The 26,817-nt window shown below is 40.0% G+C and overlaps 2 protein-coding genes across 29 annotated transcripts in view; one reads left to right on the top strand and one right to left on the bottom strand.

The window, feature by feature from the left end:
* LOC127004501 (uncharacterized) overlaps positions 1-26,817 on the top strand; it is a 110,588-nt gene that overhangs the window by 43,444 nt on the left and 40,327 nt on the right. For 2 of the 3 annotated variants that reach the window (XM_050872293.1, XM_050872310.1), the window contains exon 2: positions 18,365-18,444. The gene's annotated coding sequence lies outside the window, so the exon portion shown is untranslated. Of the gene's footprint in view, positions 1-18,364; positions 18,445-25,521; positions 25,905-26,817 lie in introns of those variants that run through there. The other variant, XM_050872300.1, reaches the window with a different exon arrangement.
* The window catches only part of LOC127004412 (trichohyalin-like), a 72,318-nt gene that overhangs the window by 41,288 nt on the left and 4,213 nt on the right, over positions 1-26,817 (bottom strand). For 11 of the 26 annotated variants that reach the window (XM_050872077.1, XM_050872128.1, XM_050872109.1 and 8 more), the window contains exons 1-4: positions 22,725-22,882; positions 5,288-5,477; positions 1,075-1,134; positions 402-443 (exon numbers count right to left, since the gene is read on the bottom strand). In XM_050872077.1, the coding sequence (XP_050728034.1) occupies positions 402-443; positions 1,075-1,134; positions 5,288-5,477; positions 22,725-22,864 (432 nt within the window). In that variant the 5' untranslated portion in view covers positions 22,865-22,882. Of the gene's footprint in view, positions 1-401; positions 444-1,074; positions 1,166-5,287; positions 5,478-10,383; positions 10,534-11,665; positions 11,757-13,681; positions 13,926-14,066; positions 14,382-22,724; positions 22,883-26,817 lie in introns of those variants that run through there. The other 15 variants (XM_050872257.1, XM_050872272.1, XM_050872119.1 and 12 more) reach the window with 13 other exon arrangements.

The following is a 26,817-nucleotide window of genomic DNA, read 5'->3' as shown; positions in this document are numbered from 1 at the left end:
TATGATGCAAGCCTGCAAGGCAAGTCCAGTTAGTAAAGGATGGCACTGAGAGAGGTAGGAAGGAAGGAGCAAAGACATGTTCATAACAAATAAGTCAGGCAATCACAATAATCTGTAAAAAAAAAAAGGGAAAAAAGTAAAACTTTCAAAACATAATTACTACAAAAAACATACACGTGCATCCGTATATGCATTAATATTTTCACTCTGGAACAGGGGGCCTTTTATGCATGGATGCGGACATACCATTGCAGGCACTAAGCACATATCTTTCTAGAGCACACAAACACAGGATTTATTAAGCTGTAGGAAGGGTAGCTGGAGCATACAGCAGTGTGGAAAACTGAAAGAAACATGAATACAAGAGCCAAAGAGATCTGCCACTTTTGCCTCTTCCTTACCCTAATATGACTACTCCTTCGCCATGGTGTTGGATTGTCCCTCTGTAAAGTAACAGATACTCTCAAAGTGCTTTTACCACAAAAGTATATTACCTAGATTCTTGTCACATCTTGCAGAAATCACCTGACATTCCTAATAATATTGGAATGATTACCCTTGCATCTACTACCTCATTCTACTATTGGTGTTTCATATATTTGCTACCAAAGTAGATTGTATGTATATGTGTGCACCACAGTGTTGGAATCCCTGAACCCATGGAACACATTCTTGTTAAGATGTTAACATATTAGTTTGTTTCAATTTGTCTATAGATTTAGGTATGTGTTAAAACTGACATTTTTATTCATGCATAAGGATACTACTCAGTCATGTATTAATACAATATGTTGTCTACTACGAAAAATGTTGGTCTGTTATGATTAGTAAATCAAAGTTATTCATAATTATTAGTAGTGAAAAACAAAACAGAGAGGCTGGGTCTTTACTGCTAAGACTACATATGAATCCTTGTGCCAGAGGAATTCCCTCTTAAATTATTGCCTGGTAATGTATTATATCTACAAATTATTAGAATCACAAATCACACTTATCAAGATTATAACCCAGCCAGTTTGGGTTGAAAATTTCCACTACTCTATATTAACACCAATCCTCCTTATTTGGTCTTACCCCAGTCAAGGTGTCACCATCACCTGCACACACTGGCATTGTGCTGTTGACTGGAAGGTCCTGTAAGATTTCAGATTGACATCCCCTCAGTCTTGTTAATTGTGAAGGAAAAGGATGTAGCGAATGCAGTAAGTAGATGCAATGAAAGGTAAACCAATTATAAAATGTTAGAAAATTAAAAACATATATTTACAAAAAAAAATGTATATTTCATATAGCAACTTTGATTTATTTGTAAAGATTTCAAACACACACTGTTTGAGACAATCAAAACTCAAAACAAATTCAAACTTATCCAAGACTTATGCTGTGTAGTATTGTGAACTATTGCCCTTTAAAGGGGATAAGGCTCAAGTCCCAGGATGTAAGCAGTATAGTACTACTTGGAAAAAAGCTAAATAGAGGCCAAAGTAATTAGAAGTGATGAACTTTGAAAATTAGATAATACATTGCCCTTATTAGGTCACAGTGTGATTATTATTGTAGATTATATTAAATTGCATTTCACAACATGCAATTAAGTTTGAGAATATGAAATGAAAAAAGGTCAGACAATATGAAACAAGTTTTAATGGTGTGTGTGTGTGTGTGTGTGTGTGTGTGTGTGTGTGTGTGTGTGTGTGTGTGTGTATTTACCTAGTTGTGATCTACAGGAACGGAGTTATGCTCGTGCTGTCCCATCTTTCCAACTATTGCCATTTAATTTGGCCTTAAATGCTCTTATTGACTTAGCCTGTACCACTTCCCTCTCCAGCCCATTCCAGACCCCCACACATCTCTGCGGGAAGCTGTTCTTCTTGATGTTTCTTTTACAAATTCCTTTTCTCAACAGTTTTCCATTTCCTCTTAAGTTTCTCTCTTCTCTTATCAAAAGGTCATCTCTATCCAATTTCTCTAGACAATTCATCACCCTATACACCGCTATTAAATGTGTATTACCTAGTTGTACCTAGTTGTAATTTTACAGGGCCTGGGCTTACGCTCGTGTGGTCCCGTCTCCGTATCTATAATTATCCAACTTTTCCTTGAAACTTTGCACATTCTTTGCCGGTACTGTTTCTTCACTTGGTCTGTTCCAAACCTCTATATTTCTTTGTGGGAAGCTATATTTCTTTATGTCTCTTGAGCATCTTCCCTTCCTCAACTTTTTACTATGTCCTCTAGTATTCCTGCTGGAAGATTCCTCTCTTAGTAGCAATTTCTCGTTATCTACTTCTTCCATTTTACTCAATAGCCTATATATTTGTATTAGGTCTCCTCTTTCTCTTCATTGTTCTAGTGTTGGCAAGTCCATTTCCTTTAGTCTCTCTTCATATGTTAGTCCCTCCAGTTCTGGAACCATTTTTGTTGCCATCCTCTGTATTCTTTCTAGTTTTACTATGTGTTTCTTCATATGTGGAGACCACACTTTCCGTGTATTCAAGTTTAGGTCTGATCATAGTAGTTATTAATTTTTTCATCATTTCTTTGTCCATGTAGTGGAATGCTATACCTATATTTCTCACCATGTTATATGTATCACCGAAGATCCGATTTATATGACTTCCTGGTTGCATATAATCTTGCATTATTACTCCCAAGTCTCTCTCTTCATTTACTTTCTTTAATATTTCCCCATCTCCCATTTTATATGTCCATTTTGGTCTTTCTACACTTTTTCCCATTTCCATAACATGACATTTCTTCACGTTGAATTTCATCTCCCATTTCTGACTCCATTTCCAAATCTTGTTTAGGTCTTCTTGCAGCTCCTTGCAGTCTTCACTGTTTCTTATATGTCTTTGCAGTTTAGCATCATCCGCATACAGGCTCATGTAGCTGTTTATTCCCTCTGACATATCATTAATATAGACTAGGAAGAGTACTGGTGCTAAAACCGACCCCTGGGGCACTCCACTTTCCACCGCTCTCCATTCCAATCTAGTGTCCTTAACCACGGTTCTCATCTCTCTTCCTCTTAAGTAGCTTTCCATCCAGCATTTCATTTTCCCTCTCAATCCTCCTCTATTTTCTAGTTTCTAGTGTGTGTGTGTGTGTGTGTGTGTGTGTGTGTGTGTGTGTGTATGTAGACAGATAGACTGAAAGAAAGACAGACAGATAGAATAGATAGAAAGATAGCTAGATAGAAAGTAAGATATGTAAATACAAACAAAAATGTAGACAATAGCTGTACAGATTGAATTATGAAGTTCAAGTGTATTTGTCAGTTTTGGATCCATTGTTTTGATAGTTAGTCATCTGGACTTTTTCAAACAATTAGACAATAACAGTGACTGGATGTTAAAATAGCCATCTGATTTATCCTTATCCACAATTCTGCTGATAAGGCCTTGCTTATCCATCAGACGGGGGAGTATGAAGACACCTCTTAGTTTTATGGCTATTCCTTTCTTTTAATTTATTTTCTGTAATAGATTGCAACAGACCAGTATTTTTGGTCTGCATCTTTTAAACTTAAACAAATGCATATTGGCCCATTTATTCTGGGCTTGGCAGGCCTAGTAATGCCGGGAAGGCATGGAGATCCACAAAAGTTAGTCCAGAAAATGAATAACTGGGAGAAAGGCGGCAGCTTTGTGGATGACACTGGGGAAGAGGTTGATCTCTTATCAATGTATTTATATTATAGTCCTAGTATAAAAGTGGCTGCATCACACACTACTAAGATACACTATCCTCAACCCTTTAATTTGTTATGGCACACTGAGTCACACTGTTCCTTTCTTGTCTGCAGTGGCCATCAGTCTTTATTCTTCAATATCCTTGACATCACAAAGCATTCAAGACTGACTGAGAGGTGAGAGTCCAACAAGATAGAAAATAATAGTCTCTGAGTCGCTAACAACTGATATGCTTTCCTAGCAAGAAAGATCCATTATTTGTTTATTTGTTCCCGAGCATGTTTTTCAATTAGTAAGTGAGCTATGCAGAGCCTTGATTTGCTGTTCTTGCCATAAAAATTCCATACTTATTAATTTATTAACATACATATGTGTATTTATCTCTATCTTTTCATTAATTTAATATGAAATTCCCCTGGCTTTTTTTTTTTTTTTTTTTTTTTTTTTTATGAATTAGATGTTAAGAAAGCAGAGTTACAGTGTTTCCCTTGGCAGAAGATCTGATATTGATTAATTTATGTTTTATGTAACTTGTTTTCATTTTGTGTGTATTGGTAAAACAATTTTTTTTTTTCATATTTGAGGCCTGAACCTATGCAACTTACCTTGGAAGATTTAAATTATATATACATAAACCTAATGACATGTTCCATTTATCACTAACCTTTTCCTTATACTACTTACTTTTCTCCTAAACCTAAATTTATTTAACATGCCAATGCTTCTTGTCCTGACAACTCTGAACACTTTACAAATGTCACCTTTCCTAATTCTCTTTGTCCATGTAGAAACCTGATTCAAGTCAATGCACACCTAATACCTTTTCAGAAAATTCAAATTAGCTTGTGTAAAACTTTTGTTTATGCACGATATTAAATTCATAGCAGAAGGCAATTACCAGAGGTGGGCAAGTGCGGTACTTAGTAGGGTAGTGCAGTAGTGGGGTAGTACCGCATCACAAAAAAAGTACCGCACTACCGCAAAATTTCTGAAAATACTGCACTACCGCGGAGCGCACTAAAAAATCCTGCAGCACTTTTTTGCGGTACTTTGAAAACTATTGAAGACGACATTTGCAGCGCAGCATGCTCACAGAATTTTTTTTTTTTTTTTTTTTTTTTTTTTTTTTACAGTGATTCTGACTCAATCAGTCAATCAGTATCAGTCATCAGAATCAGTGATTGAATCATTCTGACTTTTCAGTTATTGTTCAAAATTAAATACTAAATAGACAGACTAAACTACTACACTGCAAGTCTTTTTTAACCTGCGCGGTGCCGCCTTTATGAACCCCGGACCCGTCCGTGGTGCCGGCCGATTTTTAATTTTGGGAAAATCTATTGTAAATTAAGGCAATTGTACTATTTTAAGCATGTTTCCTTTGTTTGGATAGCCAGGGTAGGCACTGAAGAATTTTTTTTATTTTAACTACCGCTACCGCAGTACCGCACACCGCGTACCACACTGGGAAAAAAAAAAATGGGACCACACTACCGCAACCGCACTACTAATTTTTCAATACCGCGCCCACCTCTGGCAATTACATTAATAACTGGTACCTAGGACTTGATAAATATTATTCAGTATCTTACCTGAACAAGATTTGTTTGGGGCTCAGGGCTCTGAAGGGTTGTGGGGGAAGAGGGGATAGGCTGTGGGGAGGCAGAAGGGGATGACTGGTCCCAGCGGTTAGTTCTTCTCCAGGAATCCCCTTGCCACTGACGTTCAGCACCAGGACTTTCAGATCCTGAAGAGTCCCGAATATTTGACCCTTTAGGGGGCCTGCAGAGACAGACAAAATAACAGGATTAATTACATGAAGTGATTATGTATGTAGTATAAGCATGTGCTTTTCTATGGTGTAGTGTAACAGTAAAATAGGAAAAATATTATAAATCAATGCTACATATCATGAGTAATGATTATATGTAACAATCCAATACTTGTCATTGATGCTGTCTTCCCTCCACTCAACTTGTGGGGTTGTCTCCAGTTTTCATGTTACACATTAATTTTTTACAAGTCTACTATTCCCCCCCACACCTCCTTCTCCCTCATTCATTCTTTCATTGTATTATTCTATGTAACTGTACTCCACACTTTCTTTCTGGCTTTTATAAATTTTCCCATGTTTTGCATTTGTAATTATGCACCTAATGATAACTTTAAGGAAATAGGACATTAAAAAGGATAAATTCTATGAAGTCCAATAATTTAGTATCAAAAGAAGACAGTGGAGTGTTGGAGTGTAACCAGGCAAATGATGTAGGTATTTTTCTGATGCCTTCTCTGTCAGTCTGGGTGTTGTAACTTGTTAAAGGACAGAGGGAAAGTTTACATAGATTTACATAGATTTACATAGAAAATCAGACCACACAGACCCCATGGTCCAGACTAGGTGGTCTGTCCTTAAACCTAAGTGATTTTACATTAATCAGATGGCTCCAAAACGTTGGTTTTCTACTCTAGTTAATATTAAGTTCAAGGAAGTGACGGTCGAGCTTGTTTTTAAAGGAGTCAATCGTGTTACACTGGACCACTGATGGTGGGAGCTTATTCCATTCTCGCACTACAACGTTGGTGAAGAAAAATTTGGTGCAGTCTGAATTTACTTGTCTGCATTTGAGTTTTGTGCCATTGTTCCTCGTTCGCAAAGTGTCATTGATCATAAACAATTTTGTTCTGTCTACCTTCGTGAAACCATTAAGTATTTTAAAACATTCGATCAGTTTTCTTCGGAGGCGACGTTTCTCAAGAGAGAACATGTTAAGGGTGGAAAGCCTTTCTTCGTAGGATTTGTTGCACAAGGAAGGGATCATTTTTGTTGCTCGACGCTGAACACCTTCTAGTTTAGCAATGTCCTTTGCATGGTGGGGAGACCAAAACTGTACCACATATTCCAAGTGGGGTCTGACTAAACTATTGTAGAGCGGAAGTATTACATCTTTATTTTTGAATAAAAAGTTTCTTTTAATGAAGCCCAACATTCTGTTCGCTTTATTTGCTGCATCGATGCATTGCTGTGAGAATTTGAGGTTTGACGCGATTTTAATCCCCAGGTCCTTAACGCATTGAACACTTGTGAGTTTAACGCCGCGTATTTCGTAATCGAACTTCTTATTTTTTGTTCCAACTTGAAGGACCTGGCACTTGTCTACGTTAAAGGGCATCTCCCATTTATCCGACCAAGCTGAAATTTTGTGCAAATCCTCTTGGAGGCTTTGCCTGTCTTCGTCAGTGAGAACCGAGTTACCAATCTTTGTGTCGTCTGCAACTTTACTAATGCGATTATTGAGTCCAACATCCACGTCGTTGATGTAAATAATGAAGAGCACTGGGCCAAGAACCGAGCCCTGAGGGACGCCACTAGTGACCGGCGCCCACTCTGAGTTAAATCCGTCAATCACAACTCTTTGTTGTCTGTTGCTCAACCAATTCGCGATCCATTGGTTTACTTGACCGTCAATGCCTATTTGCTTTAATTTATAAAGTAATTTATGATGTGGGACTTTATCAAACGCTTTCTGGAAATCAAGATAGACTACGTCCACTGATTTGATTACGTCATAAATTGAGAAGAGATCATTATAAAAGGTCAGTAGGTTTGACAGGCAGGATCTTTTGTTACGGAAGCCATGTTGTGAATCCCCAATTAATAAGTGGCTTTCGAGGTAACTCACAATTTTGTCTCTAATTATGCTCTCGAGTAGCTTACCTACAATTGAAGTTAGACTAATGGGTCGGTAGTTACCTGGTATTTTTTTGTCTCCTTTCTTAAAAATCGGTGTCACGTTAGCCTTTTTCCAATCTGAAGGGACGATGCCTTGTCGCAAGGACATATTGAATACAGTAGTGAGGGAGGAGAGTATTTCGCACTTTGTTTCTTTAAGCAGTATAGGATATACTTTGTCGGGTCCGGGACTTTTATTTGTTTTAAGTGAATGGAGAGCTTTAAGGACTTCATCGGTTGTTATTTCAAAATTAGGCAATGCATGCTCGAGATTTACAATAGTACTGGTGTTGTTGGTAGCGAGAGGATGACTGTTAGTATTAAACACCGAGGAAAAGTAATTGTTTAAAAGGTTTGCAATGTGTTGGCTGTCAGTCACTAGTGCACCGTCGCTGTTTGTTAAAGGTCCAATACCACTTTTGATCGCCTTTCTGTTGTTTATGTAACTGAAGAAAGATTTCGGATTATTTTTACAGTTGGCTGCAATATTTTCTTCATATCTACGCTTTGCCTGACCTACTAGTCTTTTTACTCGTCGCCTGGCATCATTATAAAGTCTAAATGTTTTCGGGCGTGCTTTGTTCTTTCTTTAACCTGTAAAACAATTTTCTCTCATTGACTGATTGTTTAATTTCGCTATTAAACCATGGTGGGCTTTTATTAGTGTTAATTCGCTTCTCGCACAAGGGGACGAATGTGTTCTGCTGAGTGAGTAAGTGATTTTTAAGGCTTAGCCAGGCTTCATCTACGTTGCTGTCATCTGATAGTTGTATTTCTGTTAGTTTTTGTCGGATTTCTACGAAGTTAGCTCTTTTGAAATTGGGCACCTTTACTTTATTTTCAGTCACTGATGATTGAGCTCTAATGTCGACGCATACTAATTTATGATCAGGTAATGATGCCAAACCAGAGTTGGTTGTATTATACCCAGGTTTGAGTTATCAATTTGAAATTAAAGACACATTAGCTATTACTATAGTAGTTTTATATGCAAATGGTGAGTGATGTGTGTGTATAACAGCTTTTAAATGAATAACAATGTTAGGATCATGGAGTAAGGGAATTTAGTAAAAGTAAAGTTGGTAGCATACACTATAAGCTGCACATGGCCGTGGTGCTCACCTCTGCACCATTGGGCATTGAGCCTGTGGTGAGTGAGAATCCATTTCTCTGGGACACAGAGTACAGAGATTATCACAAAATCAATATCATGGTCATGGTTAAGGGGTGCCTGTTGAGCTATTATCAGACTTAGGTCTAAGCACAAGACCAAGTGGTCCTGGGGTCTATTTCCACATGTATACAAGCATATATGATGGGCTAAATTCATGCCATAACTTTTAATACCCCAAATATTACAGATATTGATGTGCATTTAGTCTTTGCCTCATTTTTGAGAAATAGGTTGGAGGATCCATATTGAATGAAACAAGCATGTCAAAAGACAAAGCTTATGCCTGAGTTTTAGACTCAGAGTGTAATGGATCCTTTGTGAAAAAGTGACCTTTATCAGCCTTTTGGTCAAATTTTTGTCTGTAGTCTACCCACTCCCATCAGGGGAATAATTTCTATAAAACTTGGCAACATTGTTTGAGGATTCAAGAGGTTTAACAACTAATGTTATTTGGCCCGGTCAGAATCAGTGAACTGAAAAGGTAAAGGTAAAACTTGGGGCATATGCTATAGTTGAACATGACCTTGATGCTCATTTCTTTCTCATTGGACCTGGAGCCTGTGGTGGGTAAAAACCCATTACCTTGGGACATAGGGCAATCCACAGTTTACCTTCTTCAGGTTTTCATTAATTGACGAGCCTGAATGGGATAATGAACAGCTAGTTGGATGATGAGCCGACGGCCTGGGTCAGGAATCGAACCCATACCCACGGCTTTATAACCAGGCATGTTAACCCACTACTCCACAAAACTGCAGGAGTTCAATCATAGAAATTGATTAGAAAAGAATCAATTATCCATGGGTTGAGAAGTAGAAATAAATTGAAGGGCTTAGAACAGATTCTCTCTCTCTCTCTCTCTCTCTCTCTCTCTCTCTCTCTCTCTCTCTCTCTCTCTCTCTCTCTCTCTCTCTATATATATATATATATATATATATATATATATATATGAAAGGGATCAGTGATTCGAGAATGGAAAGGAAATAAGAAGGAAACAACTCAAATTACCATGGGTCAGTGGTTCTTAAACTTTTACAAGCTATCCCCCTCCAGGAATTGGCCTTCCTCTTCACTCCCCCCTTGCATATTAGCCTACACTTTTGTTAAGATAAAAAAAATTTCCAACAACAGAAATTCCAACTTTTCCATAAGACTCCCCATGGAAATTACTAACGTCCCCGGTTTAAGAACCACTACAATAGTCTGTAGAAAATATATAAAATTAATGAAACATGCGTCAATATGTCCGTAGAGTATTTTCGCATATTCTCTTGCGTCCTGTTATCGCCAATGACATACAGTGATCAAGAAGACTGGATAAAAGCACGATGAGACACGAACAATGAGTAATAGCCTACAAGAAGTTAGTATGCACAAAGTGTATTACTAAATTTATAAAGCAAGAGAAACCAACCACAGTTGGTTGGCTGGGATCACGTTAAATCCCCACTCAATTCACATAACAGTTACTTTTCCAGTCGGGGAAGGATTTACGCCACTTGCTCATGACTTAAAGAGAAATTATGTGACGAAATTTATTGCCGCCATATCGAGAGACGTAGAAATATTAATAAAAGCATCATGGACAAATAATTATAATCCCGTGCACATCAGTGTTTATAGCTGCGTTACTTATAAAAGATGGAATTGCGTAATTTTCTCAGCGCCAGATAACGAAAATGATGACGGAGTTTATAACCACCGTATTAAGAGGCGCAGAAACATCAGTATGAACACCACCACTAAAATAATCGCGCGCACATCACAGCACTGAGTCACATTACCTGCGGGGGAAGGATTTTAGCCACTTCCTCAGAGGTTGATTGAATATATAACCTCCACATTGAGAGGAGTGCAACTATCAATAAAAACACAACCACAAATTTTGTCGGGGTTCAAGTAGGTTTTCACTACAACGCGCCTCAATCAAACTGAGCAAATTGCAGCTTCTGGCAAGCTGATGACGAGCTTATGACCCACTAACACAGAGGCTACACGTGCCAGGTGACCTAGGGCTGCCTGGCACACCCTAGATCCTCCCCTCCCCAATACCGGGTTGTTTATCGCCCTACATTTTACCTCTATAGTACCGTCCTCTTCCCTTGCGACACCCATTAAAAGAAAAAAAACGTATACCATGTTGCTTTATCAATTACTGGTGATCATCGCTGCTTTGAATGCCTGTGATGTGAGCGTGTTCACGCGTAATACAGTAAGTTACCATCCCTTATCATTATGTGTATACACCTTCTACAGCAAAATGTTAAGTGTTATCTGCATTTCAGTACTTGTTTCTTTTCATTCATGTATGTGCGCAAGCAGTGGCTTCAAGATGGATGAATCAGATACAATTTTGCCTTTTTTTTTTTAAATAAAGCGTGTTGAAAAAAGAAGCAACTCGAGGGTAAAAGTGTTCTACGCACAGGAATGTTTTTTTTTTTTTTCATTGAGATATACTTAGGCTACATCTAATTTGAGAATGCAGAAATCACAGAAAAGTAAAAATGCAAGTTGTGTGTGTGTGTGTGTGTGTGTGTGTAATTCACCATGGTCTGATAACGCTTTGAACTCGCGATCCCAATCTTAAATGATCTCTGGAGCTTCGGGAACTGGTCTCGGTACGACTGGAACCTTACACTCACACACTCAGGAGGCGGGACACAACCACCGACTGATACCCGATACCCATTCACTGCTGGGTGGACAGCGGGCACGAATTAAAGGAGGCTGCCCAGCCCTCTCCACTCCGATCAGGAATCTTGGACCTCTTGGTTTTGAGGCGAACACGCTATAACCACTACACACAGTGTGTGTGTGTGTGTGTGTATTACATCCGTTCATATATACCTTTATCTATCTATTTATTTATTTATCTCTATCTATCTATCTATCTATCTATCTATCTATCTATATTTTCATTTATGTATATGAAATAACTGCGCATCGGTTAAGATCTTTCCTTGTGTACAACTTACACCCACACCCACACCCATGCACCTACATCGCTCCTCCCCAGAGAGAGAGAGAGAGAGAGAGTTATTTTGATGGAAGGCTGGTGGGTCGTACCAACGCTCCTGCCCACCACTCCACTGCCAGGCCGCCAGCTGGTTCGAGGAAGTCGTTGTGAGTGCCAAACGTTCATTGCCAGTTGGGCTAAAAATTATGGCACTCGGCCTGGGCAAAACACACACACACACACACACACACACACACACACACACACACACACACACACAAATATATATATACACATTCTCTCTCTCTCTCTCTCTCTCTCTCTCTCTCTCTCTCTCTCTCTCTCTCTCTCTCTCTCTCTCTCTCTCTCTCTCTCTCTCTCTCTCTCTCTCTCTCTCTCCATAACCACTGTACAACAGACTAGTCAGACCTCACTTAGAATACAGAGAATAGTTGTGATCATAATGCGAAGGATATTGCTTAATTTGGTTGTGTTTAACATTGGTGAACCAACATGATATCTTCCTTACGCAACAAATGTAACCGGAAAAGCTTGTTATGGCTCTCGAGGAACGTCACTTATGAAGGAAACTGATAGAATGTTTCAAAATCATTCATGATTTTACGAATATAACTGACTAATGTGGAGCATACATCCGGGTATGCGTCACTTCACTCAATCGCCGCCTCCACTCCCGACGGTCTTCCCGAACAAACTCGCACGCAGCTGACCTATCCATCTCAAGTCCTTCCCGGCAGGATCGGTCCACTTGCTCCAGCCATGAGTCAGGGTTGTCTCGTACAGAAACAATCCTGCGAACAGGATCGACGTCCGGGAAGCGTGCGAATGTGGATGAATCCAATTTTTTTTTTTATGACATATGACAAGTCGTGAGCGAGAAATAAAGGCACAAAGCGTATAAATAAATCAATGCAGGCAGCTCCACATCCTTTTTCACCAACGCTGAGATACGGGAATGGAATAAACTCGCTTTTTCAATGGTTCAGTGTAACATGATCATGCGTTTTAAAACCAACTCGACCGCCACTTACTTCATCTTAATAATCGTTAAGACAAATACACTATACGTGTCAAATTGATGTTCTTTCGTTTCATAAAAAAATACCAATGTTTAACATCTGTTTTCAAATAGATTACTGCCTTGTGCGCCACAGTGTCTTTGTAGATCACCCTTCATTGCACTAATTGTCTTTTGTCTGCGAAATCCTACAAGTTTTGAAGTCTAGATTACGCAGCCACCAATCAAAATGTTAATATTTAAGGGGCAAGTTCCGCTGAATATAATCTATGTTGCTTAAGTTCTGAGGTATATTATCAATTCAGCTCAATTCAATTAATTAAAAATACTTATGGAAATAAGTAGGTGTATCGATTGGGTTTAGATCATCAAGAGAGCTCAGGGCATGGCGTGGGACAAAGTTAAGTTTAAATTATTGTTTTACTAAGTCAGATATATGTAGCCACTCCCCTGGGCAGCTTTTATCTGAAGCGGCAATCAACACAAGGTCTGTTAGGCAATATGGATGTGGATCTTAATCGATGTCAAACGCCGGTATTGTAAACTCGTTACTCACAACAAAAGTTATTAAAGAAAAGGAAAATGAAGAGGATAATTCCAATGATGATTATGAAGATATACCTATTTGAAACATTTGTTTAGTCATATTACGAAATGAGTGTTTAATGTGTTTACCATGAATAATGGACAAACTTTTGGCACTATACAGGCATATCTACGGGAAAGTATAAAAGAAAGACGAAAGCAAGAAAATATGGATGGGAAAAAATAAACTAGTAAATAAATAAATAAGTAAGGGAGAAATAAAGAAAGAACAAGTACAAAAGGAAAATATAATTATTTATGAAAAGTAACAAGACTAAGGAGGAGAGAAAAAAAAAACGTACTATTTATCATACTGTCCGGGAGAGTAATGACGGAAGGGTGAAGTAGGTGTGATCATATTAAGAGGGGACAGATAGAAACAAAAAATACCCTTCATGCTCATTTATCACCTTGTCCGGAAGAGTAATGGGCTGAGAATGAAAGAGGTGTGATCATTAGGGAGAGGTGAGGAATGAGACGGTGATTTGAAGCAGTACGTCACCTTCACAATAGGAGAGGAAGGAAGAGGGTTGCTGATTGGGCGAATACTTGAGTCGCACCGTGAAGCAGCAGCCTGTTTGTCACTGTATCTTTTGCAAGTCCGAACGCACAGTAACACACCAATCCGTCCAATGCTATCAGACGTATAAGTATGCAGGTCAGGATCAGTCACTCTTAGTCGATATTCGCAGTCTATAGTGCGCGCGTTTTCACATCCGTCACTTTTTTGCTATGAATCTGATTTCCTGTAACCGTGCAGATCGTAAAAGAAAGAAAAAAATATGAAATACCGTACATGTTCATAATATTATAACAATTTTTTAGCACTGTATAGTTTGATGTTATTCCGTGTGAATGACAAAAGTTTGTCATCTAAAATACTATACATGTATCTTTATCACAAATCTATCAATCTATCCATGTTAGACCGGTGGCTTGATGCAGTTACATGTTACTGTCACTCGGCACCATCACATGATGAGACTAGATGGACAGAGGCACGGGCGGGAGGGTGCACAACACAGCGTGAAGCGCCGCAGGTACTGTGTGAGCGGGCACCGTGATTGTGGTGGTGGCGGGGGCAGCGTGTGATGGATCCACGCACAGGGCTGAGGAGAGGCGTTGCGGGCCTGGCAGCTTGGCAGACGTGAACTGTGTGGGGCCACAACACACACACACACACACACACACACACACACACACACACACACACACACACACACACACACACACACACATGATTTTCTCTCTCTCTCTCTCTCTCTCTCACACACACACACACACACACACACACACACACACACACACACACACACACACACACACACATGACTAGAAGCTTAAAATAACGTAGTGAAGAATAGCTTCCCAAATGGTTATATCAACCTATGGAATGACCTGGAGGAGGAGGAGGAGGAGGTGGTGGTGGTGGTGGTTGTGAGGGTGGTTGGTGCGAAGAACATCGTGGTTTTATAACTGAATAACAGTAGGTGTTAAGTCCGGACAGCAGGAATAAAAAAAAAAAAATTGTGCAATTACATGAAATCAATTACATAGCTATCTCATTTGTTTTTGTATCTCAGAGGACCAAGTGGATTGATGAAATTATAACATTTGCGAGAGTAGGATGGAGTACACTAACGAGACAGAGAGGTGGAGAACGCTGGGAAAGGCCTTTTCTGCGGTGGACATTTAATGGTTGAAACTGATGTATATACCTTTTTTTTTCTAATATATTTATGACCCATAATTGTATGAATATGAGATTTATTTTTGTATATAGCTACATATTTGAATATCGCCGGCACCCACTGACCTCTTCCCTTGAAATACTATTTTATAACAGTGAATATATGCTGTACAGTATTATACAACTTTGTAAAAGCAGATCGGTTAATTAAGTAAATCCATACACAGTAGATTGTCTTAACAGTTGTAAAGAATCAGCACACAAGCTGTTAAATCCTGTTCGACCGCAGGTTGGTGTTCAGTGTTTTGCTTCAGCCGGCGGTGTTGTGGATGAGGTGCAGGTGGGCGGCGCGGAACGACACACCTGGCAGTGGCACTGCCCGCCTGGCCCACCAACGTGCTGACTCACCGCTCAGCTTCGTCACGAGATGTTATGTGACTCACGGCCTGCGGCTATAGTGGAATGCACGCGCGCGTGTATATATGTGTGTGTGTGTGTGTCTGTGTGAGAGAGAGAGAGAGAGAGAGAGAGAGAGAGAGAGAGAGAGAGAGAGAGAGAGAGAGAGAGAGTTATATTTTCTTATCTTAGTTTTCCTTTCATCTCATTTTTAATCTTTTATATACTACATTTTTCTTGTTAGTTTGTCTCTCCTACATATGTATTTGTGTATGCATGCATTTATATATGTATATTTGTCTGTCTGTTTGTCCGTCTGTCTGTGTGTATATATGAATGTATGTATATATGTAGCCTATGTATGTACGAATGTATTATAAGTTGTAAATGTTTGTTTCTTTGCCGTTTCACTAATCATAGGCATCCTCATTATAATTGTTGTAATCATAGTTTGTAGTCTATATTCCACGCTAGGTAAGGGCGGGGTTGAGGGGGTCACCTCGGAAGGCAAGGGAATACATACTACGTAAGGAGGTCATGTTAGTACGCTCAGCAAGTTCACATACGCTTAATTCCTCCGTGATGAGACTCTAGCCAACAACGCTAACTCCTTTGTTGATTCGTGTTGTAAGTTGATGCCTGCCATATGTTTGAAGATATCCTCAATTTCACACAATAAAAACATTTGGCCAACACAGTCTCATCATGAACTCCCTTTGTTCATCGCAATCTGGAATACGTTTACTGCGAATTAATCTTCCTCGTGATCTACATATTAATTTGCATGATAGTTATTATAATCAGTAAGGCACTCTTTGTTATATAAAGTTAATGTTTTATTCTCTAATCAAAACTTCGTAGTGACACTTTGTATTCGTAGTGACGCTCTTTTTGTGGCTGGCGCGCCCCGCCCCCAAGCAGCCGCATAACCAATGAACGCCACATCCGCGCCGGTTGGCACGCGCGTTCCTTGCCCATCACGAAATTGGGTCAGCGGGCACGAGGGCTACCGCTCTGTATGGTGGAGGCAACGAATGTTTTGTTTTGATAATAACATAGCCTTACGCCACGGCAGTATGCATTACACGGAAAGTATAACTACCAGTATATTTACCTACAAATGTCACCGATTGAAGCAGCGATCGAGTAATGTCAAGCAGCCTTACAAACATCACTGTTCCATTATACATCCATGTTGTACTGTTAATAGTCTCAACTAGGTTTTCATGCAACGCTGATAACACACGAAATATGACAATGAGCAGAGAGTATGAACAATGCAAACAGTTTCCCATTATCTTGTGGATTGTCAAACAGCATCATGGGTATTTCCCACAGAGTTATATACCGGTATATAACTGTGGTATTTCCTTCCAAAGTGCGGGTTATTGCCAACATCGCACACTGTTAAAATTTAAATGATGAACGCTTTCGAAATTAAGATAGTCATTTATTATTACAAGCATCTTTCTTCCCGAATTATCAGTCCGGTTCTTCAGAGAGAGAGAGAGAGGGAGAGAGGTGGGCGTTTGAGCGTTGGCAGCACTGAGTTGGTGGGATTCCCAGCTATGATATTTTTGGTGTTGTGGCAGGATTACCAACATCATCAAACAGTGACGAATCTCTCTCTCTCTCTCTCTCTCTCTCTCTCTCTCTCTCTCTCTCTCTCTCCAGGTATAAGTGGGATAAACAAAGAAAATGCAAATATAGTACTGATATAAAAACCTCCCTTGCAGGCATCCCCTCCCCCGCACTTTAGGCTGCTATACCACTCGGCACTCCATCGATCACTAAGCACTCCATATGAAAGTGGGCATGAAGAGTGGCGTGTCTTTCCTTTCGTCTTCTTTGCCCCCGCCAAGCGCCCCCACTCCAGACTCACTGCGTTGATAGCTGAACATTATTAATTTTGATTATATCCATTCACTCATCAGCCGTGTAGCCTAAATATTAAGTAGGCATAGAAAATAGCCTAATATACCCCCTTCCTTGCTCCCGCCCTCAATATCACCTATTACTCTATGGATCACTGAACGCTATCCATTTTGTTGCCGTCTATTCCCCAAGGCTATAATTCAAATTCTGGCAAGGGAAGGGCACGTCCGTCTCCTTCCCATAATGTACTCTTTATTTTAGTTAGAAAAAAGTAATTCAAGGCTGTGCAGCTTTTTGGACTGAAGACTTCATAAAATGGTGAAAACGTGTAAAGTGTAAACCAATAAGGGAAGTGTGGGTAGTTTTAGTAAAATCATTTGAAATCCGTCAGTGTGTGTTTTACGCCTCAGTCCTACTTTTGAATGTGTTATAGATGAATGAAAATTTTTCTTAATATACACTCATTAAAATGTTCTGTTAAAGCTCTAAATATACGAGAGATTACGATTGTAACAGGTTGAGAGTCAACAGTCTGCTTCTCCAGTAACCTTTTGTGTCCCTTTGGTGCATTTCAATAAATCTTATGAATGGGGTACACCTGTGGCTGCCTTTTATCCTCATCCCTCTGCCCTCTGCCAACACACATTTCGTCTTCCGCACTCGCCTGTCCTCTAGCTCTTCTAAGCTGTCTTCATATCTGTTTTTCGCTACTATGTTTTGATCGCTGAGCCAGAAATAACACAGACCCACAAAACTATTCCTTGGATACATAAGCAACAGCATAAGCCCAAATTAATATATATATATATATATATATATATATATATATATATATATATATATATATATATATATATATATATATATATATATATATATATATTTTTATATATATTTTTATATATATATATATTTATATTTATATTTACACACACACACACACACACACACACACACATATATATGTACACACACACACACACACACACACACACACACACACAACACTGAGGTGGTTTGTGGGCTGTCCAGCTCTACTTTGCAGCCAATAATATGGATATGCGCGTATTTCATTATAGCGGGGCCCCAGAAGTTGTGGGTGACGAACTAATGTTAAGTAATCTCACTGCAGACAGACATGCTGTTTTTAATCATATTTTCTCCATCTCATACTTCTGACAAACCCTAACAAAATAAAAATTTTGGTTTGGTTTTACATTTCAGTGAGCGACGCGGGACGTTCTTCGAGACAACTTTCCCAACGCTCACCCGAAAACCAGTCAGCTGGAGCAGCGGACTCAAAGGTGAGCCTGGACAACACATGAGTACCTACCTCTTTGGCATAAATTTATGTCCTCTTTTAATATTGATTTTTAATGTAATTATTCTGTCATGCCCCATCTTCGAACTTGTTCGGAGTTATTATTTTATCGGGTCAGTGGGTACATTCGAGAATAGCTGTCCGTTACTTGATAGCAGGCCACCATATCGTCTCTAATACCAAGCCAGGTTAGGGGAAAAAAATGGGAAAATCAACACGAGGGGCAGAAGTTGCTAAAAAGTAATAAACGGAAGATGTGACAATGAAGACGCACTGGCAACAGATCGCCGTTAAGGGGAAGCTGAAAGAATCAGAGAGAAGCTTGACGAAGGAGTGACTAAGGAAGTAATAGGGCGAACACGGACCAGAGGGAGAGAGAGAGAGCAGACTGAAAAACCCTCTTCGTCACGGGATATGGAACACCGAATGAACAAAATATCATAGTGCACGCAAAGAAAAATTCGATACAGGGAATAATAAAAGATGCATTATTCCGTTTGGAAGCAATGGCGTGTGGAGAGTAACCTTTGAATATATATTAGGTTCTGAGAAATCTAGGGAGAGAGGCGTATAGAGGCTAGTGTGGTTACATTGTATGGCGAGCAAGGATGGAGTGTATAGTACGTGCGCCCCGTCCTTAGAATAGATAAAGACCTTGAGGACATCCTGTCACGTAGAAATTATCTTGTCAGTGGCTGCCGCCCAGTGCAAACAAATTGAAGCGTTAGATAAGGCTTGCGAAACGTCACATAACTACTTTTTACACACACACACACACACACACACACACACACACACACACACACACACAACTTTGCAAAAAACATTCCGGGAGAAACGTCCATTAGATGTACAGGACAAATAACATTAAAAATCTTGAGAATGGTAGAGATGCTTCAATATGAATAAACTTATGTTCGCTCAGTGCTCGTAGTTATATGCTTGGTTTGGTCGTGATAATTGATCTACCGAGGCAGTGAAAATCAGTGGGCAGGTTCATTTGTATTGAATAGACTAGTTTTTGCGTATGTAGTTTTAACATTAATGGTAATAGCATGAGGGCATAAAAAAAAGCCAGCCAAGCCCTACTCCAGCGAAAAGAGTAAGGAATGAGAGGCCAGAAGAGAGGTCAATTTCGGTTAGAGAGGTGTCTTGATACTCCCCTCAAGAAAGAGTTTAAGTCGTAGGCAGGAAATACAGACGAAGGAAAGCTGTTCCAGAGTTTATCAGCGGAAGGGATGAAATGATGAAGGTGCTGGGTAACTCTTGCATAAGGGATTTGGATAGTAATAGGGATGAGCAAAAATAGAAAGTCGTGTGCAGTGGGAGGAGTGGGGGCATGCAGTTAGCAAGTTTAGAAGAGCAGTTAGCAATAAAGTATCAGTAGAAGATAGAAAGGCAACGTTGCACCGGAGTTTAAGAGACAGACGACCAACAGTAAGAGGAGGGGAGTTGATGGGACAAAAAACCTTCGACTCCACTCTGCCCAAATTGGCCCCGTGTGTGAAGCCCCCACCCCCCCCACCCACACCCACCCACCCACACACACACACACACACACACACACACACATGAGAAGCATAATCCATACTTGGGTGGACAAAGCCCTTGTATATGGACACCATAATTATGTGAGGGGAGAAATAACTGGTGGATACGATACAGAACGCCTAACCTCTAGGAAGCTGCATCAGCAAGAGAGGATATATAAAGTTTCCAGTTTAGATTTTGAGTCAATTAAGGATAGGCCGAGAGCGTTTATTGTGGCAGCTGAGTGTTGTTGAAGAATAGAGGATAGCTGTTTGAAAGATTGTGTCGAGTTGACAGGTGGAGAAACTGAGTTAGAAATTGAATTTTTGATGCATTGAACGATACCAAGTTCCATCTTCCCCATTCGGAAATGATGATAAGGTCAGAGCTTAAGCGTTCTGTAGCGTCCAACCTTCTTACAACACCGCTCTCTCTCTCTCTCTCTCTCTCTCTCTCTCTCTCTCTCTCTCTCTCTCTCTCTCTCTCTGCGGGGGACGAAAGGGAAATCAAAGAAGTATGCTGTCACTCCCATGACGAATCAACTAATTTTTTCACCGTGACTAACCGCAGAAGTCTAGAAGCATCTTGTTCGGCCCCGCTACTGCTGACTCATCGCCGGTGCTTGGCCGCCGAACGCTAGGTCTCCCGCCACAAGTACCAAGTTTGCATGTTAGGAATGCAGAAAGCTCAAAGGTACGTTTCAAATCAGGCGTGTCCGTGAAAATTAAAGCGGTGAGAGGCATCGCCACTTGTGTGCCTCGCATGCTCGTGGTTTGTCCCCACCCCAGAAATAAAGCAAATAGATAAGTAGAAAATATATAAGGAATTAAAAGAAATGATTGAATTAATGAACAAATAGTTAAGTAGATTTATCAATACAAATAAAATTAACACGGGGGAGTGTCACGGATTTTCATGGGTCGATCTGTAACTCAACTACAAGCATTGTTTGCACATCAACTGGAACTACTTTTGTATGGAAGCACAGGAATGCTTTCTCAACCAGTTTCCTTCGTGTACGCGTGGAATTAGCCACATCAGGTAATTAAAGGATTCAAACTCAGTGAACATTTCTAGCCCAGCGAGAGTGCTTTCTGCAAGGTAAAAACGCACTCGTTTGAATGTTACCTAACCAAGGCCATCTTTCCTCACGCTGTGTTTACAAACAGCGCGGGAACACGTTCTTGTGAAAGTAAATGGATAATAAACAAACAAATATAAAGTCAAGTACCATGTAGGGAGCCAAATCCAGGAAGGCATCAGTGCATACTAATGAAAATATCTGACGATCTTAAGTTAAAACAGATTTAGCGCGAGATTATCAGAACGGGTTTTCCCACAAGCAGAATTTCATTTTCTCCTTAGTGTGTCTCGGCGGGGTTATCTACAGCCGTTAATACTCTAAAAACAAGGAGAGCGAGGACTCGTGTAGCCCCTCCGCCTCCTCGTTGGCAGTCTCCGAGGGTGTCGTGGCCAAGCGAGGCCCTCCACTCATCATTACCAGCCCACGTTGAGGGTGTGCTTCAGGATCATGCAGTCTAGGGCTAGGCGGCGCGGGGCAAAAGACGAGGGTTAAGCTAGTATATTTTCTTTTTTTACAATAAAGGAAACAGCTCAAGGAAAACGGGGACAAGGGGAATACGGGACCTAAAATTTTGTTGTTGTTGTTGTTATAGCAGTAGTAGTAGGAGGAGGAGTAGGAGTAGTAGTAGTAGTAGTAGTAGTAGTAGTAGTAGTAGTAGTAGTAGTAGTAGTAGTAGTAGTAGTTGTAGTAGTAGAAGTAGTAATAGGAGGAGGAGGAGGAGGGGGAGAAGTTATCTTTTTTATTATTATTATTATTATTATTATTATTATTATTATTATTATTATTATTATTATTTTATTATTATCAATGTGTGTGTGTGTGTGTGTGTGTGTGTGTGTGTGTGTGTGTGTGTGTGTGTGTGTGTGTGTGTGTGTGTGTGTGTACACGCGCTGGCGAGGTATTCAAGCTTAAGCAGTAATGATGTATACGCTTAAACATATCACAGGGTCTTCATAACTAGGAAAACATTACCACAACTGTTATGTACTTTAATCATGCCTGGAAGAGGAAAGACAACAAGGAAAGTGAAGACTAACACAGATGCGCATAAGTTTCTTCACAACATTTATAGAACCGAGTACTTTTAAGAACTGGGAGACACTTGAGCTGTTCCTATATAGAGGGCAGCACTGTGTTGTATTTTTGTATTCACTTCATATTTGTGTGAAGGATGATAGGCGAAGAAATAATATGCGAAGGAACACTGTATGTGAGAATGTTTACATCATATTTGTGTATTATAAATCCGCCAGAGACAAAAAACACCAACGAACGAAGAATATAAAACAGACACCACAGAAGGCAGCTCATATACACAACGGCGACACCACTTCATTGGTTAAAATAGTGATGAGAAGAAGATTAATCCTCCATGATTAAAGCTGTTATTATTATTGTTATTATTATTGTTGTTGTTATTATTATTATTATTATTATTATTATTATTATTATTATTATTATTATTATTATTATTATTATTATTATCATTGTTATTATTATCCGAAGAAAAAAAAACAAGTGTAGGGAAGTGAATTACTCTCAATCATATCTTCAGTCTGTCACCAAGTTGTCACAGCCTTTACTCTCAAAAAACAACCCTCCAAATTCACACACTTCCTATATAGCCGGGCCCTGCATTCCTTCCTTACCAGCACCGCCTCGCTGCTACGCCCCCGCAGCCGCCCACCGCCGACCATGGCCGCTGCTGGCTTGGCACGGCCCGGCCAGGAAGAGGCGGCCAACCAAGCTCATACAACTTCACTCTTCTAATAATATGACAACACGACATCACTCAGGCATCTCTCTCTCTCTCCACCTTCCCCCCCTGTACGTATTTTTAGACCTCCTATCTGCCTATCTCTCAGTTCCTCACTCCTTTCGGTTCCCGCAATAGGCCAGTGGATGAAGGACTGCAGGCTCGTAATGTGCGCCCAACAGATCTCCTTTTCACCCTCATTTGCATGCCATTCACAGACCCGTAATTCAGTCTTGGGAAGTTACTACGCATGATTGACATACACAGCGGGTATACTACAACAACACAGTAATGCAGCAATATCGTAGTCGATGACGAAAGATTTAAATATCGAACAGTTTTTGCCTCATATTTATAGGTATTGTTGTTAAGCAAGGGCTCATTATTATCACCACACGTTTTCTCTCTCTCTCTCTCTCTCTCTCTCTCTCTCTCTCTCTCTCTCACACACACACACACACACACACACACACACACAAATGCACTCGTCTTTAGGTTGGCGCCGCTGCCCAAGGTCTTGTCCACTCAAGAGATTACGTCCACCGAGCAAAAATGTTATAAAAATAAACTGCATGTTGTATATTACAGGAGATATTTCTGAGCATTGTGTTTTTTTATATTTATTTTTCATATATCCGTAAATTTTTCTTCAGGCATCAGCGTACACAAGGTAAAATTGTTGTTTCATTAGTTGGTTTTGTTTATTTGTGTTAATTTTATGCCTGTTGCCCCTCAGTAAGTAAACAACCAAATTCTCTTCCCTCCCTATTATCCTCGGAATATTAACGATTTAGCAGTGCAATATATTTGAACTCATTGTAACTCCTGGCCTAGTTAGAATGAGTATAGTAACCATTAACCTAATTAGATGAAGTTTCTGTCCTAGTGCGATGGAGAAAAACAGGGCAGACGCTCAGGATGGAGTTGACATCTTAAGTGTTTCATGGTAATTTTTCCCCAGAGGACGAGATGGCTGAGTGGTCAGGACACGGAGATGGTGGAACCCAGATCTGGTGGCTGATCCTGTTTAGCTACGTCAAAGGGCCGAATAGCAACTGCGAAAGGAAGTGAAATATGTCAACGTTACTAAGATAACCTGTCCGCTGTAAAACAGGCTGGGGCTGACCACCGATGCCGCAGTCAAGATGGCATGAAAATGCTATATGCCCGAACATTGGGGCACTGATGATGGATATAAAAAGACTGAAGGGGAGGCCGTTCAGATGGTGTGATGAAATACAAAAAAGTCTACGGAATGTTTATATCAAAATTTGAAACGACGCCCAGTGCAGAAACTAATGGGAATACTTGGGATGGGTCAATGTCCTGCAGTGGAGTGATACAGGCCGATGATGGTGATGAATTCCGCAATCACCGTCTACTTTTACTCATAATATTTACGCTAGAATTGTAGAATTTCGTAAAAATTTCAAGAACCCGCTTATTGGAAGAAATCTGTCATTCACAAATCGTAGAGTTTCGTAAAAATAATCAAGAAGTTTATTCAAAGAAAGTTTTGCCTGTCCCTGAAAAAAAATATATATATATATATATATATATATATATATATATATATATATATATATATATATATATATATATATATATATATATATAGACACACACACACACACACACACACACACACACACACACACACACACACACACACATATATATATATATATATATATATATATATATATATATATATATATATATATATATATATATATATATATATACTCTAGCTAATCTTTTATCTTTTTGTTGGTAAAATTTAGAAAAAAAACAAGTGTTTATAGCAGAAAAACTGTACTAGATCGGCGTCGCATGACCCTCCAACGCCCCCCCAGCAATTTATATTATGCAACTAGGGGTCTAAAATGGACAATGCTGAAAAGTAAAGATGGCGCCACTATAAACACTTGCCTGCCCCACAACGGGCTGGGGCCGACCATCAAGCCCTACTATGAAGGCCTACCGGCGCCACAGGCCAAGACGTAAAAAAAAAAAAAAGACTTTATTATGCCATGTTGTAGGGTTCATCAGGGCTAATAAACGTTATTATACAATGTCATGTCTACAATGCATGGGTAAGCCAGTAAAACAACGTGAAGAGAACAACAACAACAATTGATCGGCGTCTGCGACGCCGATAAAAATGTCTCCTGCTTTTTTATGCCTACTTGCGGTGTAAACTCAACAATAAGAGTTCAAGAAAAATATTATATTCTAGATTTTCCTACCATTAACCTTCGTATGTTTGCTTGCTGTGATAATTTGCAGAGAGTAACATCTTTAAATCCTATTTTAACTCAGTATTCTATTCTCGTAAAAATAAAAATAAAACTACACACACAAATCAGACTGGCACGAGGACTGTCACATGCAACGAATAGCCGCGGGGAGAGACGACAACGCGTATCAGCATAACTTGACACTGAGTACCGCTCCTAAGATCGGTCGTCTATGTCTAGGACAGTGACGTGTTGAAGCGGGGAGAGGGAGGCGTGACGTAGCGAGGATCATCGGTCATGTCTATGTATCCATTGCGACCCGATTTATGGACTTCCGTTGATTCAGGGCAGAAGGATGTTATTATTTGTCTGTGGGTGTTGTGATGATGATGATGAGAGAGAGAGAGAGAGAGAGAGAATGGTGGTGGTAGTGGATTGTATTTAGGATTAGGAAAAAGAGAGGGGGAAGGAAGAAGAAAAAAATAAATGATGATGATAATGGTAATGATGATAGCGAATAAGAAGAAAGAGAAGGAGGAGGAGGAGGAGATTGAGGGCTGTCTGCTAGTCTGTTTGTCTATCCGTCTGTCTGTCTGTCTGTGTCTGATCGTGCACACACACACACACACACACACACACACACACACACACACACAAACACAAACACACACTCTTGCTACATCCGCCCGACACATTTACTCCTCTCCCTCCTTCTGCGTGACCCGGATACCTCGGGATTAAATTAGCACGCGATGTAGAAGGTGGGCCGCGCCGGGCTGGGCTGGCACCACTACACTCGAACATCCTCCAGCTGCTGAGGCCGAAGCGTGCGGGTAAGTCATCCACGTATCGCTATAATGTTGTCAAGGAGTTTAAAGGAGTGGAGATGAATGACTAGATGTTACATATTAGAAGCCACTGTGTTCGTTGAATAATGGACCATGATGACATTTCCTTAGTGTAAAGCAATAAATTAGTCTTATCTTGAATGATCTTCCCCTGGCAAACTCTCACTGTCAGCTAGCCACACTGGGCCCAGCAAATTGTGTGTGCTCTCTCTCTCTCTCTCTCTCTCTCTCTCTCTCTCTCTCTCTCTCTCTCTCTCTCTCTCTCTCTCTCTCAGCCCTGCGTCATAAACTGTGTCTAAAGAGGGTAAACACTGTCTGTAATCTCGCGCAGGTTTACGGCGTGTTTACGGGAGTCACCCTCTAAGGTGCCTTGAGAACAGCCTGTCGTGGCGGGTGAAACCATTCAAAAACGAACTGAATTTAGATAAGAAACATATGGCCCTCAATATTAGGGAACGTAGGAGAAGCTCTTAGGTGTGGAGTGTGTGTTCTCTAGTTTGATAATCGAGAATGCTCAAATCTGTCACTTTCCCGTTAGTAAGTTTGATGTTTTGGACACGTGTTTTTTTCCTGATATAATTAACTTGTATTCCTGATTTCTAGTCATGTTTGTATTGTTGGAACATCCACTGAGGTGTAGCCTTTTTTTGTTGTTGTTGTTGTTGTGTCTTTTCTAATTTTCATATCTTTAAAATACGGTACGCCAAAGCAGCATCGTTGATTACTATTGGCAATAACTTGTGTGTGCACACTAGCTTAGAAGCAGTGCGTCAGCCTGTTACATAATTTCTGCAAAGGCCCCATGAATATCTGATGATAACGAAATGTACACACGAGGTCAGACACATACCATTTACTCTCACAACACTTGGACGGCTCCCCACCTCGCCAGTCCTCG

Source organism: Eriocheir sinensis, chromosome 3 (genome assembly GCF_024679095.1).
Source record: "Eriocheir sinensis breed Jianghai 21 chromosome 3, ASM2467909v1, whole genome shotgun sequence".
Taxonomy (NCBI): domain Eukaryota; kingdom Metazoa; phylum Arthropoda; class Malacostraca; order Decapoda; family Varunidae; genus Eriocheir; species Eriocheir sinensis.
Note: the sequence above shows the minus strand (reverse complement) of the source record. Positions and strands in the feature narration are given on the sequence as shown.